This window comes from Setaria italica, chromosome VIII, assembly GCF_000263155.2.
Source record: "Setaria italica strain Yugu1 chromosome VIII, Setaria_italica_v2.0, whole genome shotgun sequence".
Lineage (NCBI taxonomy): Eukaryota > Viridiplantae > Streptophyta > Magnoliopsida > Poales > Poaceae > Setaria > Setaria italica.
This window is the reverse complement of record NC_028457.1, coordinates 23,073,797-23,098,217: the sequence shown is the minus strand read 5'-3', so window position 1 is coordinate 23,098,217 and position 24,421 is coordinate 23,073,797. Positions and strand designations below refer to the sequence as shown.

The 24,421-nt window shown below is 44.3% G+C and overlaps 4 protein-coding genes across 7 annotated transcripts; all 4 read right to left on the bottom strand.

Moving 5' to 3' along the window:
- Positions 1-987: 987 nt before the first annotated feature.
- Positions 988-2,850, bottom strand: LOC101779163 (6-phosphogluconate dehydrogenase, decarboxylating 2, chloroplastic). Its single transcript, XM_004979221.2, has one exon. The coding sequence runs from the start codon at positions 2,754-2,756 to the stop codon at positions 1,242-1,244; it is 1,515 nt and encodes a 504-aa protein (XP_004979278.1). The 5' UTR covers positions 2,757-2,850; the 3' UTR covers positions 988-1,241.
- Positions 2,851-4,539: 1,689 nt separating this feature from the next.
- Positions 4,540-12,357, bottom strand: LOC101778216 (bifunctional dihydrofolate reductase-thymidylate synthase). 4 transcript variants are annotated; one of them, XM_012847968.2, is made up of 13 exons: positions 12,219-12,353; positions 11,116-11,193; positions 10,101-10,627; positions 9,601-10,000; positions 9,480-9,524; positions 8,698-8,763; positions 7,865-7,926; positions 7,717-7,791; positions 7,449-7,614; positions 5,917-6,040; positions 5,451-5,557; positions 5,218-5,330; positions 4,540-4,888 (listed from the first exon to the last, which is right to left on the bottom strand). In XM_012847968.2, exons 2-12 carry the CDS (start codon positions 11,179-11,181, stop codon positions 5,220-5,222), a joined length of 1,749 nt encoding a protein of 582 aa, XP_012703422.1. In that variant the 5' UTR covers positions 11,182-11,193; positions 12,219-12,353; the 3' UTR covers positions 4,540-4,888; positions 5,218-5,219. The 4 variants fall into 4 exon arrangements, with proteins under 4 accessions (XP_012703422.1, XP_022685024.1, XP_004979277.1 ...); XM_022829289.1 differs by having other exon boundaries at positions 11,116-11,188; positions 12,219-12,344; XM_004979220.2 differs by lacking the exon at positions 11,116-11,193 and having other exon boundaries at positions 12,219-12,357.
- A 2,844-nt stretch (positions 12,358-15,201) lies between these two features.
- LOC101777809 (DNA replication licensing factor MCM2) lies at positions 15,202-21,606 on the bottom strand. The gene is made up of 18 exons (XM_004979217.3): positions 21,494-21,606; positions 21,137-21,375; positions 20,220-20,407; positions 19,408-19,601; positions 19,075-19,264; positions 18,748-18,967; positions 18,455-18,662; positions 18,163-18,297; positions 17,892-18,083; positions 17,635-17,807; positions 17,379-17,567; positions 17,171-17,287; positions 17,002-17,086; positions 16,766-16,918; positions 16,567-16,692; positions 16,276-16,458; positions 15,819-15,980; positions 15,202-15,731 (listed from the first exon to the last, which is right to left on the bottom strand). The coding sequence occupies exons 1-18, from the start codon at positions 21,494-21,496 to the stop codon at positions 15,615-15,617; spliced, it is 2,874 nt and encodes a 957-aa protein (XP_004979274.1). The 5' UTR covers positions 21,497-21,606; the 3' UTR covers positions 15,202-15,614.
- Positions 21,607-22,995: 1,389 nt separating this feature from the next.
- LOC101768899 (probable receptor-like protein kinase At5g20050) lies at positions 22,996-23,504 on the bottom strand. Its single transcript, XM_004980433.1, has 2 exons — positions 23,323-23,504; positions 22,996-23,281 (listed from the first exon to the last, which is right to left on the bottom strand). The coding sequence occupies exons 1-2, from the start codon at positions 23,502-23,504 to the stop codon at positions 22,996-22,998; spliced, it is 468 nt and encodes a 155-aa protein (XP_004980490.1).
- Between the last annotated feature and the right edge of the window lie 917 nt (positions 23,505-24,421).

Below are 24,421 nucleotides of genomic sequence, written 5' to 3'. Positions count from 1 at the left end.
TTCTGAAAAATGTAACGAGCTAGCAATGCATTTCCATATGAATATTCTTAGCTGCAGAACCATCGCTACATGTGTTCTGCACAATTGTTAACATCGATTGGTTTAATAACCCAATAGAAACAACACATAATTGTCAACATAGAAATAGAAAAACTGACAATCAACAACAACGAATCACAGCAAGAGATAAAAATGGTTTTCTTATAACATATTTTGAGTTAATCATTTAAGTGCAAAGTTGAGTTATAGTAGTTTTAGTTTCATAGGTCAAACATTACATGAACCTATTTGAGAACATTTAGACCTAGATCACTAATCACTGAATCTGTTTTAGCAAACACGTCAAACTCACTGACAGAACATGAATCTAAGTTGAGTATTGACGCAAGTCTGGCACAAATAAACAAGTAAATGACCATGAATATTATACATTTACGTTATCAAATTACAGAACAGAATAAAACAAAGTCAATTATTGATTACTAACCAACCAAAATGAATAATCATGGTACAGAGTGAAATGTCAACTTCCCACTAAACTTGAGGATTTGACGTATCAATCCACAAACTAGATGGCCTAGAAATTACAGGAATGCTTCAAGTACCAATTTCATTCTGTGAACAAATTTCAATAAAACATATTTTTCTGGCAAAGTAATGGGTTCCATCCTGATGATGAGCATAGCTGACACAGTACACTGTCAGCATCATATTGTATCACTTATAATTTCCAGTCACACAACAAACAAACAGGCCAGCATCATCGGTTTATATGTAGAGATCCCTAGGCAACCAGGACCAATGCAATACTTTTTAAGATCATATTGACTCATGACAGTAAATTCAATACTAAGTTATTATGCAAAACTCACTACTCTTAGTAGCCAACACATTCCAGACCACCCTTCAAAGACAAAATTGATCTGAGAGGCTAAGATGCAAAACTCGCTACTCTTAGTAGCTATTTCAACAAGTTTCAGATCACACTTCAAAGACAGCATCATTTGAGAGGCATTATTGTTATTGCAACCAAAATTAAGCATATCAAACTGGGTGTACCTAGACCAAAGTAAAACTGAAGCTACACAATGTTCTTCGCGTGCAAACAGCACAATACATCATTATTCATTCGAAGTACACAACTCAGATCTAGGATCATAGAGACAACAATAGTGAAATGAAAGAGAACCCACAAAGAGACATCACCCAGAGTAACTGACAGAACTGCTGATACCAAGTCCTCAAATGGCTGCACCATTGCTCCTCCTTGCCAGCTTGGTCCATTCAGTGTGGAATGAACCCGGACGATCAATTCGCTCATAGGTGTGTGCCCCAAACAGGTCCCTCTGCGCTTGGATCAGATTTGCAGGCAACCTACTGGACCTGTAGGTGTCGAAGTAGGAAAGACTAGCAGTCATTCCTGGAGTGCTAATGCCAGCCTCCACTGCCCGTGCTACAACCCATCTCCACGCATTCTGTCGCTGCACCATCTCCCTTGCAAACTCTCTGTCGACAATCAAATTGGCGAGCTCAGGGTTCCTGTCGTATGCCCTCTTGATCCTATCAAGAAACCTTGCACGGATAATGCACCCACCCTTCCAGATCCTGGCAAGCTCCGCAAGGTTAAGGTTCCATCCCTTCTCCACGCTCTTGGCTCGTATCAGATTCATGCCCTGCGCATAGCTGCAAATCTTCGATGCATAAAGCGCCTGCCTCACCCTATCCACCAGCACTTTCTTATCAACATTGATTTTTTCCAACAGCCCGGCTGGCATCCCCTCCTCCTCCAGCACACCAGCAGCTGCGACTCGCTCATCCTTCAACCCTGACAAGTACCTCCCATCAAGCGATGCAGCAATGGTGGGTGCAGCCACTGCTAGCTCTGCGGCCTGCTGCACCGTCCATTTCCCAGTCCCCTTCATCCCAGTCTTGTCGAGAATCTTGTCAACCAGCGCCCCGCCGCTCCCATCCAGTGGGTCAGCCACAGTGAAAATGTCTGCGGTGATCTCAACCAAGAAGCTCTCGAGCTCCCCCTTGTTCCACTCATCAAACACATCAGCAATCTCCGAATTCGACAGGCCCCCGACTCTGCGGAGCACATCGTAGGCCTCTGCGATGAGCTGCATATCGCCATACTCGATACCATTGTGCACCATCTTGACGAAGTTGCCAGCCCCACCGGGCCCGACGAAGGTGACGCAGGCCCCGTCCTCCGTCTGTGCCGCAGCCTTCTCGAGGATGTCTCTGATGTTGTTGTAGGCGTCGACGTGGCCGCCGGGCATGAGCGAGGGCCCGTTCCGCGCGCCTTCCTCCCCGCCGGACACCCCCATCCCGAGGTACAGGATCCCGCGCGCCGCGGCCTCCTCGATGCGGCGCTCCGTGTTCTGGTACCACTCGTTGCCGCCGTCGACGATGGCGTCGCCGGGCTCGAGGTAGGGGGTGAGGGCGTCGATGGTGGCGTCGACGGCGGGGCCCGCCTGGACGAGGAGCACGACGGTGCGGGGCCGGGCGAGGGAGAGCACGAACCCGCGCGGGTCGCGGTGGCCCAGCACCGGAAGCGCGCCCTCGTCGCGCGCGCGGACGAGCGTGGAGTCCACCTTGGCGGCGGTGCGGTTGTAGACGGAGATCGGGAACCCCTTCTCGGCGATGTTGAGCGCGAGGTTCTGGCCCATGGTGGCGAGGCCGGCGAGCCCGATGCGCGGGGGAGGGGAGTGGGTCGCGGCGGCCGCGGGGGGCGCCGGCGCCGGGGAGGCCATGGCGGCAAGGGATACGGGTCGGGGCGGCGGCGGCGGCGGCGGCGGCGAGGTAGGTGTGGCGATGGAATGGAGAGATTGGGGAACGGCGGAAGGGAAGAGGAGTGGTGTAGGGGATAGAAATATGCCTTGGGGTTTTGGATTAGGTCCCTGGATTTTAGTTTTATTGCGAAATGGTGTCCGGAGGATCATTAGAATTATTGGATTTGTAATATTATCAGCAACTTTTATTTCCAATCCAGTTTCTACTGCAGTTTTGGCAGATGTGGGATACTAGGTTCTCTTTTTTTTAAAAAAAAAGCAATAGATATATGGTATACTCTAATAATCAATCTGATTGACTTTGTATTCGCCACATACATTATGCTACTATGAACCTATATACTAGTTGAGTAACAATTGATGCACGTATTTGAGATTTGTCGAATGAGGACGTGATTTTTCTCGTACAAATGAAAAATAGAATGGGCTACCTTCCGTACTCATCCTTTGTTCGGAAGGACTGCATCTATTACCGTGTTGTTTGCCTTCATACAAGATTAACGCACCACACGTACACATTATTGTTGGACAGACGGGCACTCGAACACTAAGATTTCCCTTATATGCAATGCCCACAAATAAAATGTTAAAAAGCAACCATATGCATGCGTAATTCGTGAAAGAAGTCGCGGAATCACGTGACACGCTAAATCTCAAAGGAAAAACGATTCAAATATCGTGAGCATATACACTTGTTCGCGGTACACGGCTAGAATGTCTTGTCCCGCGGGCAACATGGGCGCGGGGGCAATTAACACAGAATCCAGCAAACCTCAGGGTGGTTGCCGCAAGATACCCCCTCCGCCGCCTGGCTCCCCTCACGGGTTGTGCCTGTTGCTGCCTGGGCAGCCGGCGGACTCATCGAGGCGGCCAAGGGATGGGGGCGGGGCTGCGCACGGGAACAAAAAATACTTTTTATCCCTTCTCTTCAGTTGAGCCCCTCGTATATTATGATAATATATTTTCTTGGAGCAGTCGGCGTCGCACGGTGGCCGCTCGATCCGTCCAAGGGCCAGCTGCCCAGCTGCAACAAGGGGCTTCACGACAGCGGCGTCCCTTGGCAACGGCCGTGCTCCACCAACGGACCGTGACTGACTTGGCCACGCAGAAGTCACATTCCGATTCGCCTCCGTCTGCCTGCCCCTGCCCCATGTGTGGGGGGGAAAAAAGGAAAAAGAGCTAATGCAACTGCAACTTAGATTTGCTCAAGTATCTGCACAACATGCCAGGACAGGTTCGTATAGCTTCTTCGTACAGAAAGAAAACACACGGAGATATTTTTTTCTTTAAAAAAGGAGTCAAGCTTTTTTATTTTTGTAAGTATATTTCTTTAGTCTGTATGATAAAACGATGTAACTGGAGTCTTGTTTCAAAATATACAAAAATGGTATGCTTTGAGAGGAAACAATGGTAAGTCCAAGCTGGAATGAATAAAAATTATAAAATGCGTCTATATTCCGTGGTGGATTTGGCTGGTATGCCACATTTGCAGACCCTGACCCACATGGCTGTGAGCTTGGAAAAACCGACTCTGCAGTTTCTGCTTCAGCACGTAGGTGGGCAAGAAGACCCTGAGAAACTGGGGCCAACGGCCAACGCACAACCAGCGGCTAGTACCTTTGTCAAGCACGCCGCTCGCACTTCCAGCACATGTCTGGAGAAAAACAGCAGCGGATCGCATGCTTAAAGCATGCAGGTCGTTATCTGACGTCGAAAGGAAATAGAACCAGACAGAACACACATGTAGGCATCAAACAGTAACGAGTTTTAACAAGTAAAACGAATTCAGTGACACGGATAGTACATCGTCACGGGGCACACGCCAGTCGACCCTTTGGAACAGGGCGTTGCCCGGAAGCAGCTCACTCGCAACAACACCGGCTCCGGATAAAAGGGGAGCAGGTCCTGTAGAGTTCAGATAAGCAGCCTGAGTGCAACCCCAAATAGGGGAGGTGGGGAAGATCTCCCAGTTGAACGAACATTCGGCACCATCACCAAAAACAAGTTGGTGCCATGTCCGGTTAATCTTAAATATATAGTAGCAGTCCAACGAATTTCGCCAAGCTCGTAGGCTGGGGCTCAAGCTGAGCCGCCTGCATAAAAACATGAATGATGGTGAAGCAATGCAGATGTAACAATTTTTTGGTCCATCGTAAAATGGCTTTAGTTCCAGATCAATGAGCGGAAATGTGCAGTGACATGGATGAAACGAACAGTGCAGTTACAGCACACCACTAAAATGTCAGGGTTAGAACGAGCAATACAACAGCATGAGGGCGTAGTAGCATGTAACTGGAAGATAAGGTTAATACTGGCTAAATGCAGTACACAGCCAGAAGCATTACCACTTTGTTTTGTGTCAAGAAAACTTGCAATGACAAAAGAAAATGGCTATCTATCTGTACAAATGATAGAACGTTACCATTATATTGCCATTTTCATCTCTATCTTCTGGTGAGGATCATAGCCAACTAGCTTGAAGTCTGATGCCACGAAAGAATCTATATCCTTCTTTGAAGGATTTATCTTCAAAATCTGCACAAAGACCAGCATAGAATTTAGGCACAGAATGTTTAAAAGCACAGGTCAAACCATCTCATTTTCTTCTGCAAATTTTATATTTATTTTGAAATAATTCTGTTAAGAATTGCTCACTGGAAATGGCTTAGGCATCTTCTGAATTTGCTCCTCCAAAGCTCGAACATGAGTTCTGTAGACATGTGCATCCCCTATAACATGGACGAAATCCCCAGGAGAAAGACCTTGCAACATTACGACGCAAAGGGTTAGAGTTGCAAAACAGCTTACTGCTTCTATCAGTTAGATACTAGAAACATCAAAAGAAACAAGTGGACAACATACAGGCAAATCCTTGCATCAGAAGAATGAATTATTCAGAACATGTTACAACAACATGTAGCATAATGTATGGAATGACAAACAACATGGCTTGTAAAGATTTGTTGCAACTATAAATAGAAAAGGGAGAAAAATCAAAGTTCACAAAATCTATGTTTCATATTAATCAAAATTAACACACTGCTATACGGTACAACCAATTAGGTATGTATTATGATGCACAGTAAGCAAAAATCTTACAAGAAGGCATACAAGAACATACCACAAACTTGAGCAATCATGTATGTAAGAAGAGAATATGATGCAATGTTGAATGGAACACCAAGTCCCATGTCTGCAGAGCGTTGATACATCTGGCAGGATAGCTCCCCATTCTCAACATAAAACTGGAAGGCAAAAAACTACCACATAAATAGGCAAGCAACGTGCTTTGACTCTTAAAAATATCATTAGCAGGCCAAAATTTATGGCCCTGTTTGTATACGCTTTTCTGGAACTCGCTTATCTGACAAGCAAGCTTATCTGATAAGCCTGCTGCCTGGAGAATCTGCTGTCTGAATAAGCAGGGTGTTTGGCAATCCTGATTATTTTGTGTCGATTGTCTATCCAAGTTGGTAAATTGACCTGAATGCCCCTAAGGCTGATAATAGCTCATTTTTATTGTGAATCTGAGGAGAAGACAATAATTCTAATGCCTTTGGAGTATGTTAAATAGAAATTACATTACAATAATATGGGAAATGGTATTGTCCATCCATTGTTGCTGCTTGCTATGCTCTAGATTACACCGTATGCTATTCATCTGGTCAATATAGCCCCCTTCAGATTAGCTAGAGTTAACAGAAAGTTGCTAAACTACCCAAACTTGCCAAGTCCAATTTCAACCATCCAATGCTCGAACTTCCCCAGCTACTGCAACCCGTAATAAGTTGGGGGGATGGTCCAAACCGAGGCAGCTCTGGCGTCCGGCGGCGGGGCGGCACCCAGGCGGCAGGGGAGTCCGGCGGCGGGGGCGTCCGGCGGCGCCCAGGCGGCAGGAGAGTCCGGCGGCGGGGTCGGATCCTAGGCGGCCCGCGGCGGGGGCATCTGGCGGCGCCCAGGCGGGGGCGGCGCCCAGGCGGCCCACGGCGAGGGCGTCCGGCGGCGGGGCGGCCCGCGGCGGGGGCGTCCGGCGGCGGGGCGGCCCGCGGCGGGGGCGTCCGGCGGCAGGGCGGCCCGCGGCGGGGGCCTGGCAGGGGCGGCCGGCGGAGGTAGGGAGGCGGGCCAGCCGACCCCAGGGGCGGCGCCAGGATCTGCAGGAGAGGCAACGGCGGTTGCGGGCGGTGCGGTAGGGGCCAAGCCCGGCGAAGGTAGGGAGGCGGGCCGGGCGACCCGAGCGGCGGCGGCGGGATCTGCAGCGGCGGCGGTTGCGGGAGGAGCAGCGGCGGTCGCCTGGAGGCGGCGTTGCCCGAGGGTACCGGGGGGAAAATGCTCCGCTTGCCCCAGAAGCGTCTCCAGACCCGCTTAGGAGATAAGCCCAGTCCTAGTTCAATTCCAGATTTTCCACTAAGCGGCTTACGTGACAAGCGGGGAATAAGCAAGGCGTTTGGGTGGGTTTATCGCTTATTTTCACCAATAAGCGGGAAATAAGCGACTCCAAACAGGCCCTATGTTTGCCAATCTACTGCAACTAAAAAGTATATGTAACTAATCTTCAAATTACGAGGAATTAGAACAAGGGTAACACGCTGGACAAGTCAAAATGGCCCGATAGTTAAAAACTAGACTTAAAACAAGCAGACAAATTATACTAACTTGTGCAAACATGTGGCAAGGAGGAAGAGCCATCTTCTTGAGATCTGAAGGATTCCATGCCGACAAAATTATTCGCCGGTCATCAGGATTATTCTTGATCTTGTCAATCACATCCATTAGCTGATCAAAACCTTTTCCAGTGTAGTCAGCATGCATGTCTGTGTATCTGTCACATATGTCATTTTAATTAGAAAACATGACCAAGAGAGAGAATTAGAGAGACTGGGACCGAGAGAGTAGGGAGGAAAGGATAGAAATGAAAGCTTACTCAGCACCAAAGTGTCGCCATTGAAATCCATAAACTGGACCTAGATCACCTTCCTCCCTGTGTGCCAAGCCAACACTAGAAAAGATGGCCGCATGGATTAGAACCGAAGTACAAATTCTATGCACCTTATATTCAATAGAAGAGATACCTGTCAAGATACTCTCTTGAAGCATTGCCGTCCCAGATATGAATACCTTTCTCTTGTAGAACCTATGAATGAATAATATATCAGCATACAAAATACATATGTGACTGAGGCAGAAACCTAATTTGATAAAAAAAAAACTAAGGGCATGTTATGGAAAATAGGAAATTTCAAGATGTATTTTAATTCCCTCAGGATCTGGGGAAGAATGCTCACATTTCAAAGAGGCCTAAGTACATAGCAACAGTGGATTCTGGTGCAAGCACTGCAGAAAATAACAGCTCTTTAATCAATGAGCTCTCCTCTTTGACTCTCATGCATGTCTACTCCTATCTGTCTCTAATTAATACAGTAAGACAAACAGTATACAGAAAACAAAATAACAGCTTAGTCTTACACTATTAATGAGTTGGATTGCTGTGAATATTTCTAAGATAAAACAGGAGAAGGGAACCCATTTAGCATTCAGCCAACGGTGAAAAAAGAACACAAGTACCCAGAAGAAAGAAGGGAAGTACCCAGAAATTGTTTGGTGCAAAGTTGAAAAAAAAAACTATTAGAGGACTTGCATTTTGCAACTGAAGGGAATAACAAATGAAACAAAACTTTAACAAATTGTGGGTAGTCCCAATAAAAAAGAGCATGGAGTTTATTTTTGCCTAGAATTAGGTTGCAAAATGATTGGTAGATTTTTGAAAAAATTGAGAAAAGCGCTACGTCATGGCATGTGGGTTGTGGATATAGACTAAGTTATAAATGCTTACATTAAACCAAAATATTGGGTAAGTTTGTCTAAAGGCAACACTAGATCCAATAAATGCTTTAAGTTTGTGTACCTTTGCATTTGTTGAACCACTGATGAACCATAGGAGTTCTTCAACGACACCACGCCAAAATACCCTCTGTTAAAGAGCACATGTCATTGCTTTAGTGATCAATAGTAGATAAATATAGTAACACAGTTATTCAAACTCTTTTTGTTTGGACTTTTGACTCCTGATGTTTAACAAGGAATAGCCTTAAGGCTCTCTGTTCACATGGTGAGGGGAAAGTTTTACAGTTGTCAGGTACGCACAGAAAAGAGTGCATTACAAAGTGGTAGCATGACTGAACAGAATGTTGCACTGCATCCACATATACTGTCATCTGTGACTTGTGTAATAACAACAAATGAAGCAACGCACTGCAGAATCAAATGTAGAAACTCTAGTCTCGCACAGTATGCCCATCTTAATAAAACAATGTAAGGGCTCTAGCTATCTGGTGTAGACAATAACTACCCTATCACAGATGATTCAACAAAAATTGGCAATTCAGAATCTCAGTCAAGATCTTCAAACAGAGCTTAAGGGAATCATAAAAGAATAAGATAAAATCAGCATCAACTTGATTGCAAATACTGTAAACAAAGGGGGGAAAAGGCACAGAAGAAACATAATAAGCATGCATTTGACAATTAACAAGCCCAAAGCATGACAAAGATACAATATTCTATATGCTGATTTCCCCTTGTTTCTTTCCTTACAAATCATAAAACAATAAACAATTTGCTGGAAAGTTATATTGCTTGTTCTGACTCAATGTTAAATTTGAAAACTACAAATATATGTTCACGTACCTTTGTTGTCAACAGAGGAAAAATTTTCCTTAAGTTGAATCGCATCTAATAAAAAAAGGAGGACATTATATTTCTTGTTGATCAAATGAAATATTCAAAGTCAAGGTTTAAGGAGAAATACCTGACACCCAAATTTTGACAACGTTCCTGTTCCTGTCCTGTCATTTTTCTGAGCACCAGACTTTATAATATCTTCAGCAAGATTAAGGTAATGATATTCCTCATGGCGATCAAATATCATCTTGGGAAGAAAAGAGAAGTTCTCTGTTTCAAACTTGTCATTCTTGGTATCCACCTCAGTTGATTCCTTTCCATTTGAGACATGAGTTTCTTCCAGTGATTTTCTAACACGAACAAAGGTCACAAAAGAATGCCTAATGTTGCTCTCTACCACCGGGAAAGATGAATACCATGGCTGGAACACTGAGAAGTCAATTGGAGGTATGAATGTGTCACACTCAATGCTGGACTGAACGTCAGTTAGATGGATGGCCTCACATGCAGGTCCATTAAGATACTCCCTACATAAAGATTTTGCAGAAGGGAGAATATAGCATTATAAGAGAATTGCATGGAATAGAGTATATGTAAAATATGTTCTTCCATAAGGTAATAACTTACCTCAGTACCTGCCCACCCCCTATAACAAAAACTTTCTCAATTGATACGCAATATGGAGTTGATGCTAGCAGTTCCAGGGCAGACTTCATGCTTCCACAGATAACAACATTTTCTACTGTAGCAAAATCAAAACTACCAGATCGAGTAAGTATGACATTCAAACGACCAGGCAATGGCCTTGACTTTACAGGAATGCTCTCCCACGTTTTCCTTCCCATTATAACTGCATTCTTCTTGGCAGGGTCAGATGTTGAAAGTGTAACCTCCTTGAAGAACTTAAGGTCACCAAGAAGCTTCCATGGCAAGACCCCATCCTTCCCAATGCCCATGTCACGAGTAGCTGCAACAACAACCTGATAGTTCCTCTGAGGGCCACTTTGTGAATCACCATTGGCCGGAGCTGTAGCCATTGATATCGGTCGGGGCTGGCTAAAGAGGAAAGAACTTATTTTGTTGCTCACATCCAGAATTTGATGTTTCTTAACTTGTGAAATAGATGAATAACCAATGCTGGAAAATCTTGCAACCTGAATTTGCATAAGCATTTTATAAGCTGGCAATTTCATCAAAATTACAAAATAAATCATACAGAATTGTAAACAGAATTGGAACTACAGTGTTCCCATTATTCCTCAGAGTTTAATACAAGCAATTCTATGCATATAAACAGAATTGAAACTATAAAGACCCCAATATTTTTTCCTCCAACCCATAGGAGAGTTGTGTATCATTATATTAATAGGAAAATAAAGGCCCAATATTTTCCAGAGTTTAATACAAACAACTGCATGCATATTTCATTTTCTAAAGCTCAGCTAAAAATGAAAGAAATGGTAAAGAACCATCACAGTTCATCAGGAAAATTATCTGCAAAACAGGTATGCAGTGATTTTCTCCGAAGATTTGACCACCAAAGTACAGTCTGAAACCTCTCCAGGCAAGGGGCTGTATTTTGTTAGTACAGAAAAGCACATTACAAGTAAACTGCTCCAACAATAGATTTTGCTAGTAGTACTTTGCATGCATGTCGAGAAAACCTAGAGATGTACGATCCTGCTCTGAGCACTTCTGCCACTAACATCTGGATCCTGAACTAGAAATAACAAAAAAAATACCATTGTTTATTACACTACTTCAGAAATGAAAACATAAAAAGCAGTGAGCTGGTTAAAGACAGAGGAGACAGCAAAGCAGCATGGTATGTTGTCCGTAAATCCTGAAAATATTATTACAATGTGATACAATCAATTGAACTGTATAAGATTGCAAGTTTATCCTAAAATGGGAAAGAAGTTGGATTTTCAAAAAGGCCATGATACAATCACATATATATGATATATTGCATTGCAGTACACACTAGTATATATTTTGGATGCACCTAAAGGGACCATAACTACACATGGCAACCCAACACCTTCACCTTAAGAATGATATATCAATAACAGCAACAACTACATCAGCTGGTGTGAACTAACAACAGAAGCTGGTGTTAATACTTCAAGAATCGAACACCAAGGAAGAACATAATGGTGAAACTGACTAGTTAAACTTCTAAATTTCTAAATTCTAAAATGCAGGAATAGTTACTGCTACACAGATTGGTCTGACCAGTTAAACTTCTAAACTTCTAAATTTCCAAAATGCAGGAATTGTTACTACTATGAAGAGAGAACAAGCCGACAAAAGAAAGCCACAAAACGGCCTCCAATTCCCACAAAAATAAATTCATTTCCTGACCCATAAGGACTTCACATCCAGATCAACCCGATTCAATCAAACTAACTGGAGACTCTACTAAAAATATTGCGCGTCCACACCTACAAAAGCGCAATCAGTACCCAACCAACACGATGAACAGGGACATGAGCACAGCAAACCCCACGGCGCTCGACTCCTGCTCCAACGAGCAACACGAGTACCACCCAATCGAATCTCACCCATCGAATCGTTACTGCAACCGCTCGTAACTGCACATGGGGCCTCCAGCTACCATAAACGGACCCCCGCGCTAGGGCTCCTCGCCACGCTGCAGTTGGAGGAGAGCGAGGGCCGAAACGCGAGAGCCTAAGGAGGGGGGAAGTGGGGAGGAAGATAGAGGGAGGGGGGGATGGGGCTCACCGGCGGCGAGGGATCCGGCGGCGCGCGGCCGGAGACGACGCGGGCGCGGGCCGGAGGGGACGGCGAAGTTGCGCGAGAAGGAAAGAGCGGGGTTTGGAGGGGTTGGGCAGTGTGAAACCGTGTGCTGTGCGGGACTGCTGGGCAGTGGTGCAGTTGGACCGAATGGAGCAGATCGGTTCTGGTTTTTTTTTTCTGAATTTCGGTTATCCAAAAGAATGCCTCACCAAAATTTAACGACACGTATAAATTCGGTTTGGGATGGTTGGGTACTTTTGCGTCGGGTCTTGCTCTAGATCTTAATTTGGGTAGTTGACTACTGAATTATTTGGTATTAGTGTTTTTTATTTCAGTCTCAGTTACTTCAATTTGTTAGAAAAAAACCTCCTACCGAGTTGTTAAAAACATGCTGGAAATATTTTGCTGCGACATATTATAGCAATTAGCAAACTTCCCAAAATCTATTTTTCTCTCCCTTTCTAATACCACGTTTTGTATTTCAACCAAAATATATCTGATAATACTATTTTACATTTTTAGACTACTAACAACATTATTTTTTAAAAAAAAGCTAAATTACTCCCATCAAGCATAAGCACAGTTCTGTATAACCCCTATAGTATTTCTTTGTTCAATTTATCCCCTAAACTATACCATATGGTTTAATTTACTCTTTAACATAATTAATTATTTGCAAGATGATAGCAGACGTGATAAGACATGTTAGAAAAATATATCATAAATTTTTTATCATTATTTTGATAAAAGTAGGATATTTAATAATAAAATTTATCCTTAAGATACAAAATTATATAAAAATAATGATAAAAATTTTATAAAATATTTTTAATATAGATTATGATGTCCAATACCACCCTGCAAGGTTTCAAATTAAAATTCAGTTTGTGTACGGAGAAACAAAAAGAACAAATTGCATTATTGGGTAAGTTAAATCATATATCAAATAGCATAGTTTAGGAGGTAAATTGAACCAAAACATAATTTATTGAAGGGACCTTTTCCTTTAAAAAATCTATCCCCCACTATCTCCCACCACTTGTGTGTTAGATAATTATTTCCCCTTTTCTCTTTTTCCTCTCCCCTCTTATCCCCTCCATGCTCGTCACTACATATTGTGGCCTCATCTAAAACCAAAGGGCTGCCACCGCGTCCTCTTCTCATGCTCCCATGCTGCCGCAAAGTGGAAATTACCATTAACTGATGTTGTGCCTCACCAATGCCTACTAACCCTTGTGTCTACTTCGCCAATCCCGTGTGCCGCAATTCTTTAGCCATGTTGCAACGTCTTATGACGCTATTGTCAACAACTGATCTTTGTGTTCGAGACTTCGAGTTCTTCACTGTCTTCTTCGAGCACTACCATTACAACTTCCAGACCATTTTGCCTTATGTTGGATTATCCGCCCCTTTCCATCTTCTCGTTTTGTTTAGCACACACTTATTGCCAACATCACATCTCTTCCCCAACTATTTTATCAACTCTAGCATCTAAAGGCTGGGTCGAGACTTTCTACCCTTGTCGTTCCGTACGTCGCAATCGTCTAAATGTCATGTTGCTCCCTATTGTGTCTGCCTACCTTCCATGTCCTTTATAAATAGTTATGGGGTCAAACAATATCTTAACAAATTAAACCAATTATATTCTCCTTAGAGACACTTTTGTATAGACATTTTATAATTTTCCCTTATGAATATGTCTTAACGTATTATAAAATACTTTTTGTGGCACTTTAGAAAGTATCATATGTATTAAGACACTACTTGAGATATTTGCAACCGTAGAGACATTTTCTTAAGTCATTTTTGTAAAATGCCAATATAGAATTTTAGGAGCATATTTGAGATACTTAAAAATTGACTTTACCCCCATAAAAGCATTGTTTGAGACATTCACTGTAATATCTTGAGACACTATTTAGACTATTGAGGTATACTCATAAGAATTATACTAAGTAAAGATGCAACAATTGGTGTGTTGAGTTGGCCAGTACGTGGAGTATTGTGCAATGCAGTTTGAGATCTTGAGTTCGAAGATCCATCATTGCAAAATTATCATATTTTTGCAATATATTTCTAGTCATGTAGAAGATAGAGACATAATATTGTGACACTACAAGTTGTCTTAAAAGTATGGGAACACTTATAAAAATATGTGGAGGGTGGAGGACGGGGACGGTGGAGGGAGGCCGGCGGTGACGGCAACGAGCAGGAGGCCAGCGGCGATGGAGACGGGTGGGAGGCCGGCAACGGGGGCGACAGAGGATGCCGGTGACGACTGCTGCATGCTTTGACACCCACGCTAAATAGGGCGGGGCGGGGTGGGTTAATTAATTGTGATTTTGGGGCGGGGCGGGTGTGTAATTGACTTCCACAAATTTCGGGGCGGGGTGTGTAAGTGGCGGGTAACAGCCCCATTAGCAGGCCATCAAGTCAAGCTAACACTGATATAAAATCCATCCCAATAACAGGACAGGTCCTTATTTTCTGAGGGAAAAAAGATGCGGTATATACATTCGGCCGTGTCTGTAAGTACTATATATTGATCCTCCGGCTTCCTTGTCATGCCAAAGCACTCAATAAATGTTAAGGTTCTTTGGGGGGAAAAAACAGAACAGAGAAGAGGTTAAGGTGGCATTTCCATCTGTATGTTTGCTTCGGAATGAGTCCAATCGATTCCACGTTTCAAGCAACTCGAAAACTTCCAACTGCAACTCCAGTAAGCCATGGACCAACTCCAGCAAGCCATTGATTTTGCTCAGGTTAACTTGTGAGAGCGGATTTTTCTCAGGTTTTCATAGGTCAGGGTGCTGTTTTGTGTGGGTGCGATTTTTGGTACTGAACTCATCAGTGAAATGCCCTTTGTTGCAGTTCTATGCCTAGCAATAGCATGACTAGATTTGCTTGGTTAACCTGATTGTAAAAATTCGCACATGAACAGCTTATCTTCTGCAATGACTGTAGATAATTGACATGGCCTTATCTTGCCCAGGTCAGTAAAATTCCAGGGGCACCTCATACAATACAACTACAAGCTCAAATGAAAAAACAACCCAACTACCCAAGTACTGGCAATTGATGCTAACTACATTGTTCTGTGTATGAAGACAAGGTCATTAACTCATTACACCAAGGAAATTGTCTAAATAATACCATTGAGCACCAATGATCCCATTAAGACAACACAATGTTTGGACACTTTACATGACACACTCTGAACCCAGTCAAGCCATACAGAAGTTGAAATAAACGCACAACAATCTATCTCCTGGTAAGGCAGTCGGACACTCTCAGTAGTTTGATTAGCCTGCAAGTGGCGGCTGCAGCTGTTCATCCAGGGTGTCAAGCTACGCTAATCGTAGACAGGAGGTAAGTGAGTTGTCATGCTGCCACTGGATGCCTGATGATGCCGCGCCCTTCATCCAGGATGAAGCTGTTGTCTCTGAAGTGTGCACTGGAGAAGAACGGCTTCAGGTCGTAGATCTCGTACTCTTGGGCCTGTCAACGTATATATCAAGTATATCGAAGTCAGAATTCAGACATGTACTCTTGGGATGTGTATGGAGGCATGGATGAATGTGTTACCTTGTTCTTCAGGTCTTCCACTTTGACCTCGACGTGAGTGAGGCGTGAGGTTGCTCCTGACACGATTTCTTCAAAGTGCAGAGCATCCTTGACCAGTGTGCGCAGGAGGAGCAGAAGCAACTCATTGTAATCCTTCTTATATGTCATGTATTTCCTGAAATTCTGTGGACAACAGAAACTTATGTTCATATTTGCAGGACAATCGATTGTTCTAGAGAACCTACACTGATTAGCAAAAGAGGGTTCAATATTGAACTCAAACTATTAGCTCAATGTACAACAGGACCTAGAAAATGCGCATGTAATTGCATTTACTAACAATTCTGGCACAATTTGGTAGCTCAGAAAAGTTGAGACAGACACACTTTTTACTAAAGTTGATTATTAATTATATGTAATTTATAACTTATGCAGCACTGTGTGAGATTCTATGGCCATAGAAAAGTTGAACATTTACCTTCTGAAGTGCTTTCTGCACACCGAATTTCTGAGTGGAAATAAAAGAGTCAAGCAAGACACGGATGGCCATGTCAACATCTTCCTGAGACACGTAGCTCCTCAAATGCATCCTCGCATGTGCCTCTGACATTCGGATGATTGATTCTATATGCCTGACTGCAATCGGAACCCCTTGACCATGCTGCAAAAATAGTTCAAAACTACTTTACTTCCTTGTTTTCAAGTACACCAATAAGAAATTTAATCCACACAAAGCCCTAAACAAGGCCAAGAAGGAAGGTTATCTTACAGAGGACTCGCGTCGGAGTTCAGCATAAACATGGCTAATCTTGTCCAGGTCGGCATCATGTATTTTGGGAAATACATTCAGCTTAGCATAAGTTATGTACTTCTTCAGCATGTCTTGAGAAAGGACCTGAAAATATAACATTCTGTTAGCCACAAAACAGACCAAAAAATTCTTTCAGTTGAATAGCAAGGATACATACATCTGGATCAGCTTGTCTTGCAGCAGCTAATGGATCATCATTCACATCGGTTGGAACCCTGTCTTCAAGGTTAGCTCCCTTGGGTTGGGACCTGGCATGACTATCTACAACAAACCTTGCAAGCATTTCATCCGTGAATGGATCAACAATATCCTACATTCCCAAAAGAAAAGTTCAGTACTGATTGACAACTGGTCAAGGGACAAATACATCACACATGAAGATCAGCTCCAAACCTTAACCACGCAAAGGATGTCAAAACGTGAAATAATGGGATCCGTCAATTCAACATTTTGAGTGAATGTCTTTGATGAATCATATCTATGAAATCAAGGATGAATGCATTCAGTAATTTTCTTGGTACTAGGCACTGGTATTAGATGGCATGCAAGTAACTGAAGCTACCTTCCTCCTATTGGGTTTGCTGCTGCAATAACACTGCATCGAGCCTGAAGAGATGTGACGATTCCTGCCTTCGATATACTGATACTTTGTTGCTCCATGGCTTCATGTATACTCACCCTGGAACAATCAGAAGAGAATTATATCTTCAGAAGATATAAATTTAGATGCTAATAGTACAGAAGATCCAAGTGCAGATGTTATCTCATACCTATCTTGATCATTCATCTTGTCAAATTCATCAATAAGGCATATGCCCCTATCAGCAAGAACTAGTGCACCTCCCTCGAGTGTCCATTCTCGTGTTACTGGATCCTTGTGAACCGCTGCAGTGAGACCAACAGCAGAGGCTCCTTTTCCAGTTGTATATACCGCTCTGTGTCCTGTTTTCTCCACATACCTACAAGATGGCAAATTAGTGGTGCGTCCTCGAGGAACTAATGAGAAGTGATTGATTATATCCTTACTTTAGAAACTGAGATTTTGCAGTGCCTGGATCACCCATGAGGAGGACGTTGATATCGCCTCTTAGGCGATGTTTTCCCTTGATATTCTTCTCTTGTCCGCCAAACATAGCTAGTGCAATGGCAGTCTTAATATCTTCATGGCCATAAATGGATGGTGCAATTGATTTGACAATCTGTTGAGTTCAAGTGCCGTAAGTGAGAGAATGTATATTTGCATATTACATTGCATCAAGAGATTAAAGAGTAGAGCAACGAACCCTTTCCCCAATCCTTGGATCCTTGGACAACTTCTCAATCTCTGCCTTATCCTCGTCGGTTAATTTGTATGCAGAAAAGAGATCCTGCTTTTTTGCCACATAGTTGGCCTCTACCACTGTAGCAAAAACAGGGAAACCATTCTTTGTATTCAAAGACAAGTCAAAATTGTTTGTGTATATCCCAGTGACCTCCTGGAAATGGTGAGCAGAACATCAGTTTAATTCCAACAGTAATATGTATTGAAAGACAAGGTAGGTGTAGAAAAATTACAATTTCCTCTCCTGGACGAGCACAATCAATCAGATCATTCAAAAGAATGACTTCCTTGTATCTGGGAAGCCTGCCAGCAGGAACAATTCCCGGGCTCTCCTGAAGAGTGAGTTTCTGGTAGTTCCTATATATAGTCTGCATGGAAAAAAAAAGTTCAGTTATTAGGACTACACAGACCAATTAGTTTTATTACCAGGATTAAAAAATAACCCATATACAAAAAAGAAACTATATTAACATCACATAACAAGAACACAGGACTGAAAAAGTGTTGTTGGTTTAGGTAACTTGCCTGCTCAACATTGACTGTGAATGGTCCTTTGGACTGGCATTCAGGGCATGATCCAACTTTCACTTCAGTGTAGGAGTTCTGGAAGAAAGGGCCCAGGATAGTTCCACATTTGCTACAGTCATACTTCACCTGCTGCAACTGAGGGAAGACACCAGATCGTCGAGTAACAACACCACCAATTCGAATCATTGTGTTGAGATGGATTTGCCTGACCAGAGAAAAGTTGGACATTAGAACATGCTAAATTAATCATAGTGCTAAAAAATAAATGTACAAGAAACTACGCTCTTTACCTAATATTGCGTATTTGATCATAGACAGGAAGGTTGGTTATTCGGACATAGATCTTTTGGTGGATGTTCCTGTAATTCTTGTGGAGATCAAAAATAACATTTTTGGCTACTTCCTCCATAACTTCCAGCACTGATTGAGGTGCATCAGCCAACCAGATGGCAATGTTTGGATGTATATAAATAAACTGCTTGTAGTCTATCTCCAAGCTACACTTGTTAGCTGCCAAATAAATAGGCAAGGGTCAGAGAAGCAAGGATTTCATACTACCAGCTAAAAATTGTAGCATTTTTCTCATGTCAACTGAAAAGGTATGGAGCAAATGATACCTAAAACCATCTCGTTAATAAGCCGAACATACTCAAACTCTCCTTGCTCATTCTTTGGGTTTACATATGTAAGGAGGAACTCTTTAAATTTCTTTGCAATGAAGCGCCGGACTTCGTCTCTTGTGACCCACTCTCTTAGTGTACCTTGGACACGGTACATGTTCATCTCATCTTCTTCATCAAATTCATCCTGCAGAAAAAGTATGGTCATTTAAAAGCCTTGCACAACCATCCAGAGCTGCAGAACCCGAGGCTTACAATATAAACACTAATGATAGAACCAGTTCGTTCTAAATCAACAGCAAAACCTAATTTAAATTGATACGCAAATACCTCATATGGGTCATCATCAGTCTGGTCAGTCATAGGCACATCACCACCAGAATAGCCACGCTGAGACCTTCCTGGTGAACTAGGAGTGGCACCATCACCATCATCATCACTTCTTGGTGTTCTTGGTCCACTAGGTGGTCTAAAACTAGTCCTGTGCCTTTTAGGACGCCTAAAATTCATATCCTCATCTGTATCTGCACCACCAAAGAAAAGAGCTTTCAATATACCATTGCTGACATGTAAATCTTGGACTCTAATATGCATTAAAAAAAGTTAACTAAGACAATCATGTTACCATTTTTATAGCTATCGGTTTTCAATCGGTTATATAGACATAATTCATTACTGCAGCAAAACAAAGATTGACTGCTAACGCTCATTGCACACTTACTATACTGACATGAACTCAAGCACAACCACTCTTAACTTTCTCAGCAACAAACTAGTGTACAGTTAAAACATAGATTTCACATGAAGCCCAGGTGCTGGAGAAATAAAAGACATTTTTAACTGTTATAACAGTTGATGGACGGAGACTATCCAACTCAATATTCCGCATAAAGTGCAATCTTCCGAGTTGAGGTTTTTTTACAGAAAAGTATTCACCACACCGTGAAGTCATCAAATGAGAGTGAAAACTTAAAACTACACACAAAAGAAGCAGATGCAACTAAATTACAGAACCCAAAGATGCAACTAAGTTCGTATCCCAAATACTAGGAGTAGTTCAATCCAAAACATGAATGAAAAAGACAAAATCCAATATTTGCTCTCAAATTCTACAAAACTAGAACTTGTCTTGACACCATTACCCTGATCATGGAGCATCCTTGGCAATTTCCGGTCAGCTGCTGGACCAGTCCTCACATCCCTTGCATCAAGCTCCACTTCTGCAGCCCTTCGATCAGCCATAATTTCATCAAGATTCCTCTCATCCTCCAACGAGTCATCTAAACCAACTGACTCATACTGATCATGCTCATCCATCCTTCGGTAATCACTGTAATCAAGAAAATAAAGGGAGGGATGAATATGGAACAGATATTGGAGTAGCCAACACATGCATAATGGGTTTGTGTTGGATGCAGATATTGGATTATTCATGGCAATCATGGGAAAAATGCATGCTTTTGTGATAAACTATTAATTAGAAACATAAGCCGAAAAAAACAGATAGTACATAGGAAATTTACCGAAAGCTATAATCACTCTATTTTGCTAACAATGTGTGACTGAACACTGATGTGCATCCAGGCAGCAGGCAACTTCTTAACAAACATCTCACGCAAGGGATTTCAATTTAGCAAGTTCAGAGAATGCTAAAGAAAAATTGGCACTGATTATGTGTTTAATGTATTTCCATCAAATTACTGTTAATTAACAAATTGGCATTTGGTTACTCTAGTGCTGTAGTTACTTACTGAGCTTCAATTTTCTGCCAGAATTCCTGTTAAAGTCTATAGCCAGACATAACACCAGCTTTTTGACACAAATTTGAGATTCAGTAAAAAAAAATGACCATTCCGTCCTCTCTGAATACCACAACTGGCCTACTTCGTGAGGTCAATCATGACAGCAAATCCTAACACCCCAGATCTCTAACCAGATCACCAGCCAAAATCTATAAATCCGCCAATCCCCTGGCCCCAATTTCCTGTCCACTCGAAACCCCTGCATCACAACAGATCCCGGGCAGCTGCCACCGCAGCAGGGTTCAGAGTCGGCTTACTCGAGGTAGTTGTCGTTGAAGAGGTCCTCGCCCTCCTCGTCCTCCTCGTCGGCCGGCGCGGCGGCGGCGGGGTCGTCGTCCTCGGGGAGCACGTGGGGGTCGACCTCCGCCTCGCCGTCGTCGTCGGAGTAGGACGACGGGTCGGTGGCGCCGCGGCTGGTGGTGGTGTTGGGCGGCAGCCGGTCGGTGCTGAACCCGGGGGACCCCGGCGTCGAGGGGGCGTTGTTCTCCGAGTCATCCTGCACGAGACACCGCCACGCGAGCGCAGCAATCGGAGGTCATCACTCATCAGATCCGGCGGCGGAGAAGGAGGAGGAGGAGAAGGGGGCAGGGAAGGGGGAGGGCTCGTGCGCTTACCATTGCGCCGGCGAGCGAGAAGGGTCTGGACGGCTCAGAGGAGGCGAGCGGCGGCTAGGTTACGGGGGTGTTGGGGGAGAGGCGGGAATGGCTGCGCGGTGTGTTATGAGGGAGGCGGCGGCGGGCGCTGGCCGGGGGGAGTGGCGGGAAATTTTGGCGCCATTGTTGAGCGGATTCCCGCGCAGGAGGCGACCGTAGGGACTGGACTGGACTGACCGAACCGACCCGTGCGCGCGTGGGGGACCCGGCCCAGCGCCCGGCCGCTGCGCTGCGAGTCATGATGGGCTATTGACCTTGGTTTTTTTTTATTTGAGGAAAGGCCTTAGTCTGTTTTGGGCTAAATGGACGGCTGACAGGCGGCCTTTTTGCATTCAACTTGGCCCAACAGCACTGCCGGTCATTTTCTGCTTCTTTTCTTTGAAGTTTTAGGGAAACAAACACATTTGAAGGTATTGATTGTCCTTTTGACTAGCAAAACTATTTAATAGCAATAAATTTAACCAATTAATCTTTGAAAGCCCAATGCAAACACATTCTGCATGAATCCATGGTGCGATAAATAGCTGGACTGACTATCAAACGACTAGGCACGGCTGCAGGCATTATTTTAGCTTATATTAACACTGAAAATAGGTACAAATTACACGCAGAAACAAAATGCATGTCTCCTTTTCGTAATATCAACAAAACCAATGCATAATCACTACAAACCCAAACTCTAACGCTTACCGTATCTACAATATCAACAAAACAAGAGGATGACATAATGAAGTTAAGTTTGTATATGCATCAACCTATATTAAATTTGGTGTTAGAGAGACTGGAATATGCAACAAAGAGGGCGTTGGCCAGAAGGGGCTCTTATACAACGCCTCCTTGCCATGCCAACCAAATTGGGATGACAAGGCCAACCACATTAGGCCCAAGTATAAAACTCACCCCTCGGCCCTAGCTCAATCCACAACTGCAAGCTAAGCCTCCTCCACATCAATATATGTGGAGCAGTAGGGTCTCCGTGCCGTATCAAATCATCTGAGAAGAAGTAGATTCGCAAACTGTTGATCACATGATGTTAATAAAATTTGAATAATTAAAAATAAAAACAAATTCTAGTCCTCTCTTCTCACAGTCTCACCCACTACATTTGCCTTGAACACTTATCTTTCCTTCCCTCAAACACCAACCTAGTTATTAATAAACACTATATTTGGAACGCAAAAGATATTTTTCCAAAGGGTTTGAACAATTCAGTACGTGGTATTCAAATCGTTATGAAACCATATATGCCTATAATGATTTCTTATCTCTACCTAATATATATATATATATATATATATATAATATTAAAGTGCGGTAGTTTCTTCCAACTATCAGGTAGTTTTGCAAAAAAGTTCCACAACTTTTTTATAATCAACACGCAGTCCTTGGAGTTAGACTGGACGTAGTTCTTGATGATTTTGAAAAAAAAATCCCTTTCTTCCACGCATGCGTGCATTTCTGAATCAATCTCGAAGCCGGGAGCCTAGGACCGAGGCGGATTCAATTCCTCTCCGGTGGCGTGCTTGGTTGGCATCAGACTCACGAAACGGGAGGAAGATGTTGGCCGGCTTGATGTCAAGGTGGACGATACGCCGGTGGCAATTGTGGTGGAGGTACGGGAGCGCTCTAGCGACGTCAACGGTGATGCGTCGCCGCGCCAGCCATGGCAGGAGGCGCCGCCATTCCTCGCCGTTGAACAGCCACCATTCCAGCGACCCGTGCTCGAAGAACGGGTACACCAGGTACTGGCTGCCACCCCCGCGCAGGAGGCAGTAGCTGAGGAGGTGCACCGTACCAGGCTGTAGTGGTGCACGCTTGCGATGATGGAGACCTCTCTCAGGAAGTCGGCCTCATCGACGGGCTTGTTGCTGGTGATCCGCTTGATGGCGACCACTGTGCTGCCATCGAGGACGCCTCGAAAGACTTCGTTGGAGCCACTGCAGCCCACCATGCTTCTGAAGTCCCCGGTCATGGCTCGGATCTCGTCATATGAGAACTTTCGCGGTAGCTCCTCAATGTGGGGTCATGAGAGATGGCTCTCTCTCGCTCCCCTCCCGGCTCTCCTTCCCCCGGTCCCCACAACCAACCATCTTTGGCCTCCACTCAAGCGCCGGCGACCACCACCCTAGGCCCTAGCCGCCTCCGTTTCCCCTCCAGCCTATCCCCCGACGTGGAGCCCTTCTAACCTAGCAGCGCATCTGGCGGGCAAGGTAAATAATGAGATGGATGGATGACTCTGACTCCAATGCTGCTTCCACCTACGCTTCCTCACCACGCCCCTCCTACTGTGACGTGCTCCTTAGCGCTCCTCCTTCGCCAGGGACCACCGCAGCCACCGCCCCCTCCTCGTTGACATTGCCCCCCCCCAAGCTTCCTCCTCTACACGTGCCTAGATCTGTCCATGATCGGCTCGAGCCACAAGGCGGAGCTCGCCATGGCTGCCATCAGGAACGACGCCACGGCCAGACGCGATTGGTTCATGGCCTACCACCTCGGTGGACGGAGTACGTCGTCGTGCGGAGCCGAGTGCGGTCGGTGGTCATCCAGCTGGAGGCAGACCTAGCCCCAACTACGACGAAGGATGCTGGACCATGACGGAGAGCCGAACCAAGTCCCGACGCAGGTGCCGGCAGTGACTCACCCAGCGACGGCTCACAGCCAAGGCACAAGCACCGCCGGCGGCCAGGCGCATCCCGTCGGAGCTCTTAGGGCGCTGTCTCAACTACCTCTCCTTCAAGCACCTGGTGGATTAGTGTCGCTTGCCGACTCGGCGCTTCCGATGCCGCAGCTTCTAGCATCTCGCCAGGGACTGCAAGCGCCCACAGAGCCCAATGAGCTCCGCTTCATCCAGTTAGGGTGGGGGCATAAGCTGGTCTGCGCTCACCGCAC

Excerpts from the sequence above, each read along its gene's own strand:
- LOC101768899 (XM_004980433.1), bottom strand. The coding sequence starts at position 23,504 with ATGACCGGGGACTTCAGAAGCATGGTGGGCTGCAGTGGCTCCAACGAA. Across the intron at positions 23,282-23,322 it reads CACCACTACAGCCTGGTACG|CCAGTACCTGGTGTACCCGT; the intron begins GTGCACCTCCTC and ends CGGGGGTGGCAG.
- LOC101778216 (XM_012847968.2), bottom strand. The coding sequence starts at position 11,181 with ATGTTAGTGGCAGAAGTGCTCAGAGCAGGATCGTACATCTCTAGGTTT. Across the intron at positions 10,628-11,115 it reads TTTCTCGACATGCATGCAAA|GTTGCAAGATTTTCCAGCAT; the intron begins GTACTACTAGCA and ends ATGCAAATTCAG. Across the intron at positions 10,001-10,100 it reads GGGGGTGGGCAGGTACTGAG|GGAGTATCTTAATGGACCTG; the intron begins GTAAGTTATTAC and ends ATCTTTATGTAG.
- LOC101779163 (XM_004979221.2), bottom strand. The coding sequence starts at position 2,756 with ATGGCCTCCCCGGCGCCGGCGCCCCCCGCGGCCGCCGCGACCCACTCC.
- LOC101777809 (XM_004979217.3), bottom strand. Across the intron at positions 20,408-21,136 it reads TTCAACGACAACTACCTCGA|TGATTACCGAAGGATGGATG; the intron begins GTAAGCCGACTC and ends TCTTGATTACAG. Across the intron at positions 19,265-19,407 it reads CTGATGATGACCCATATGAG|GATGAATTTGATGAAGAAGA; the intron begins GTATTTGCGTAT and ends CTTTTTCTGCAG.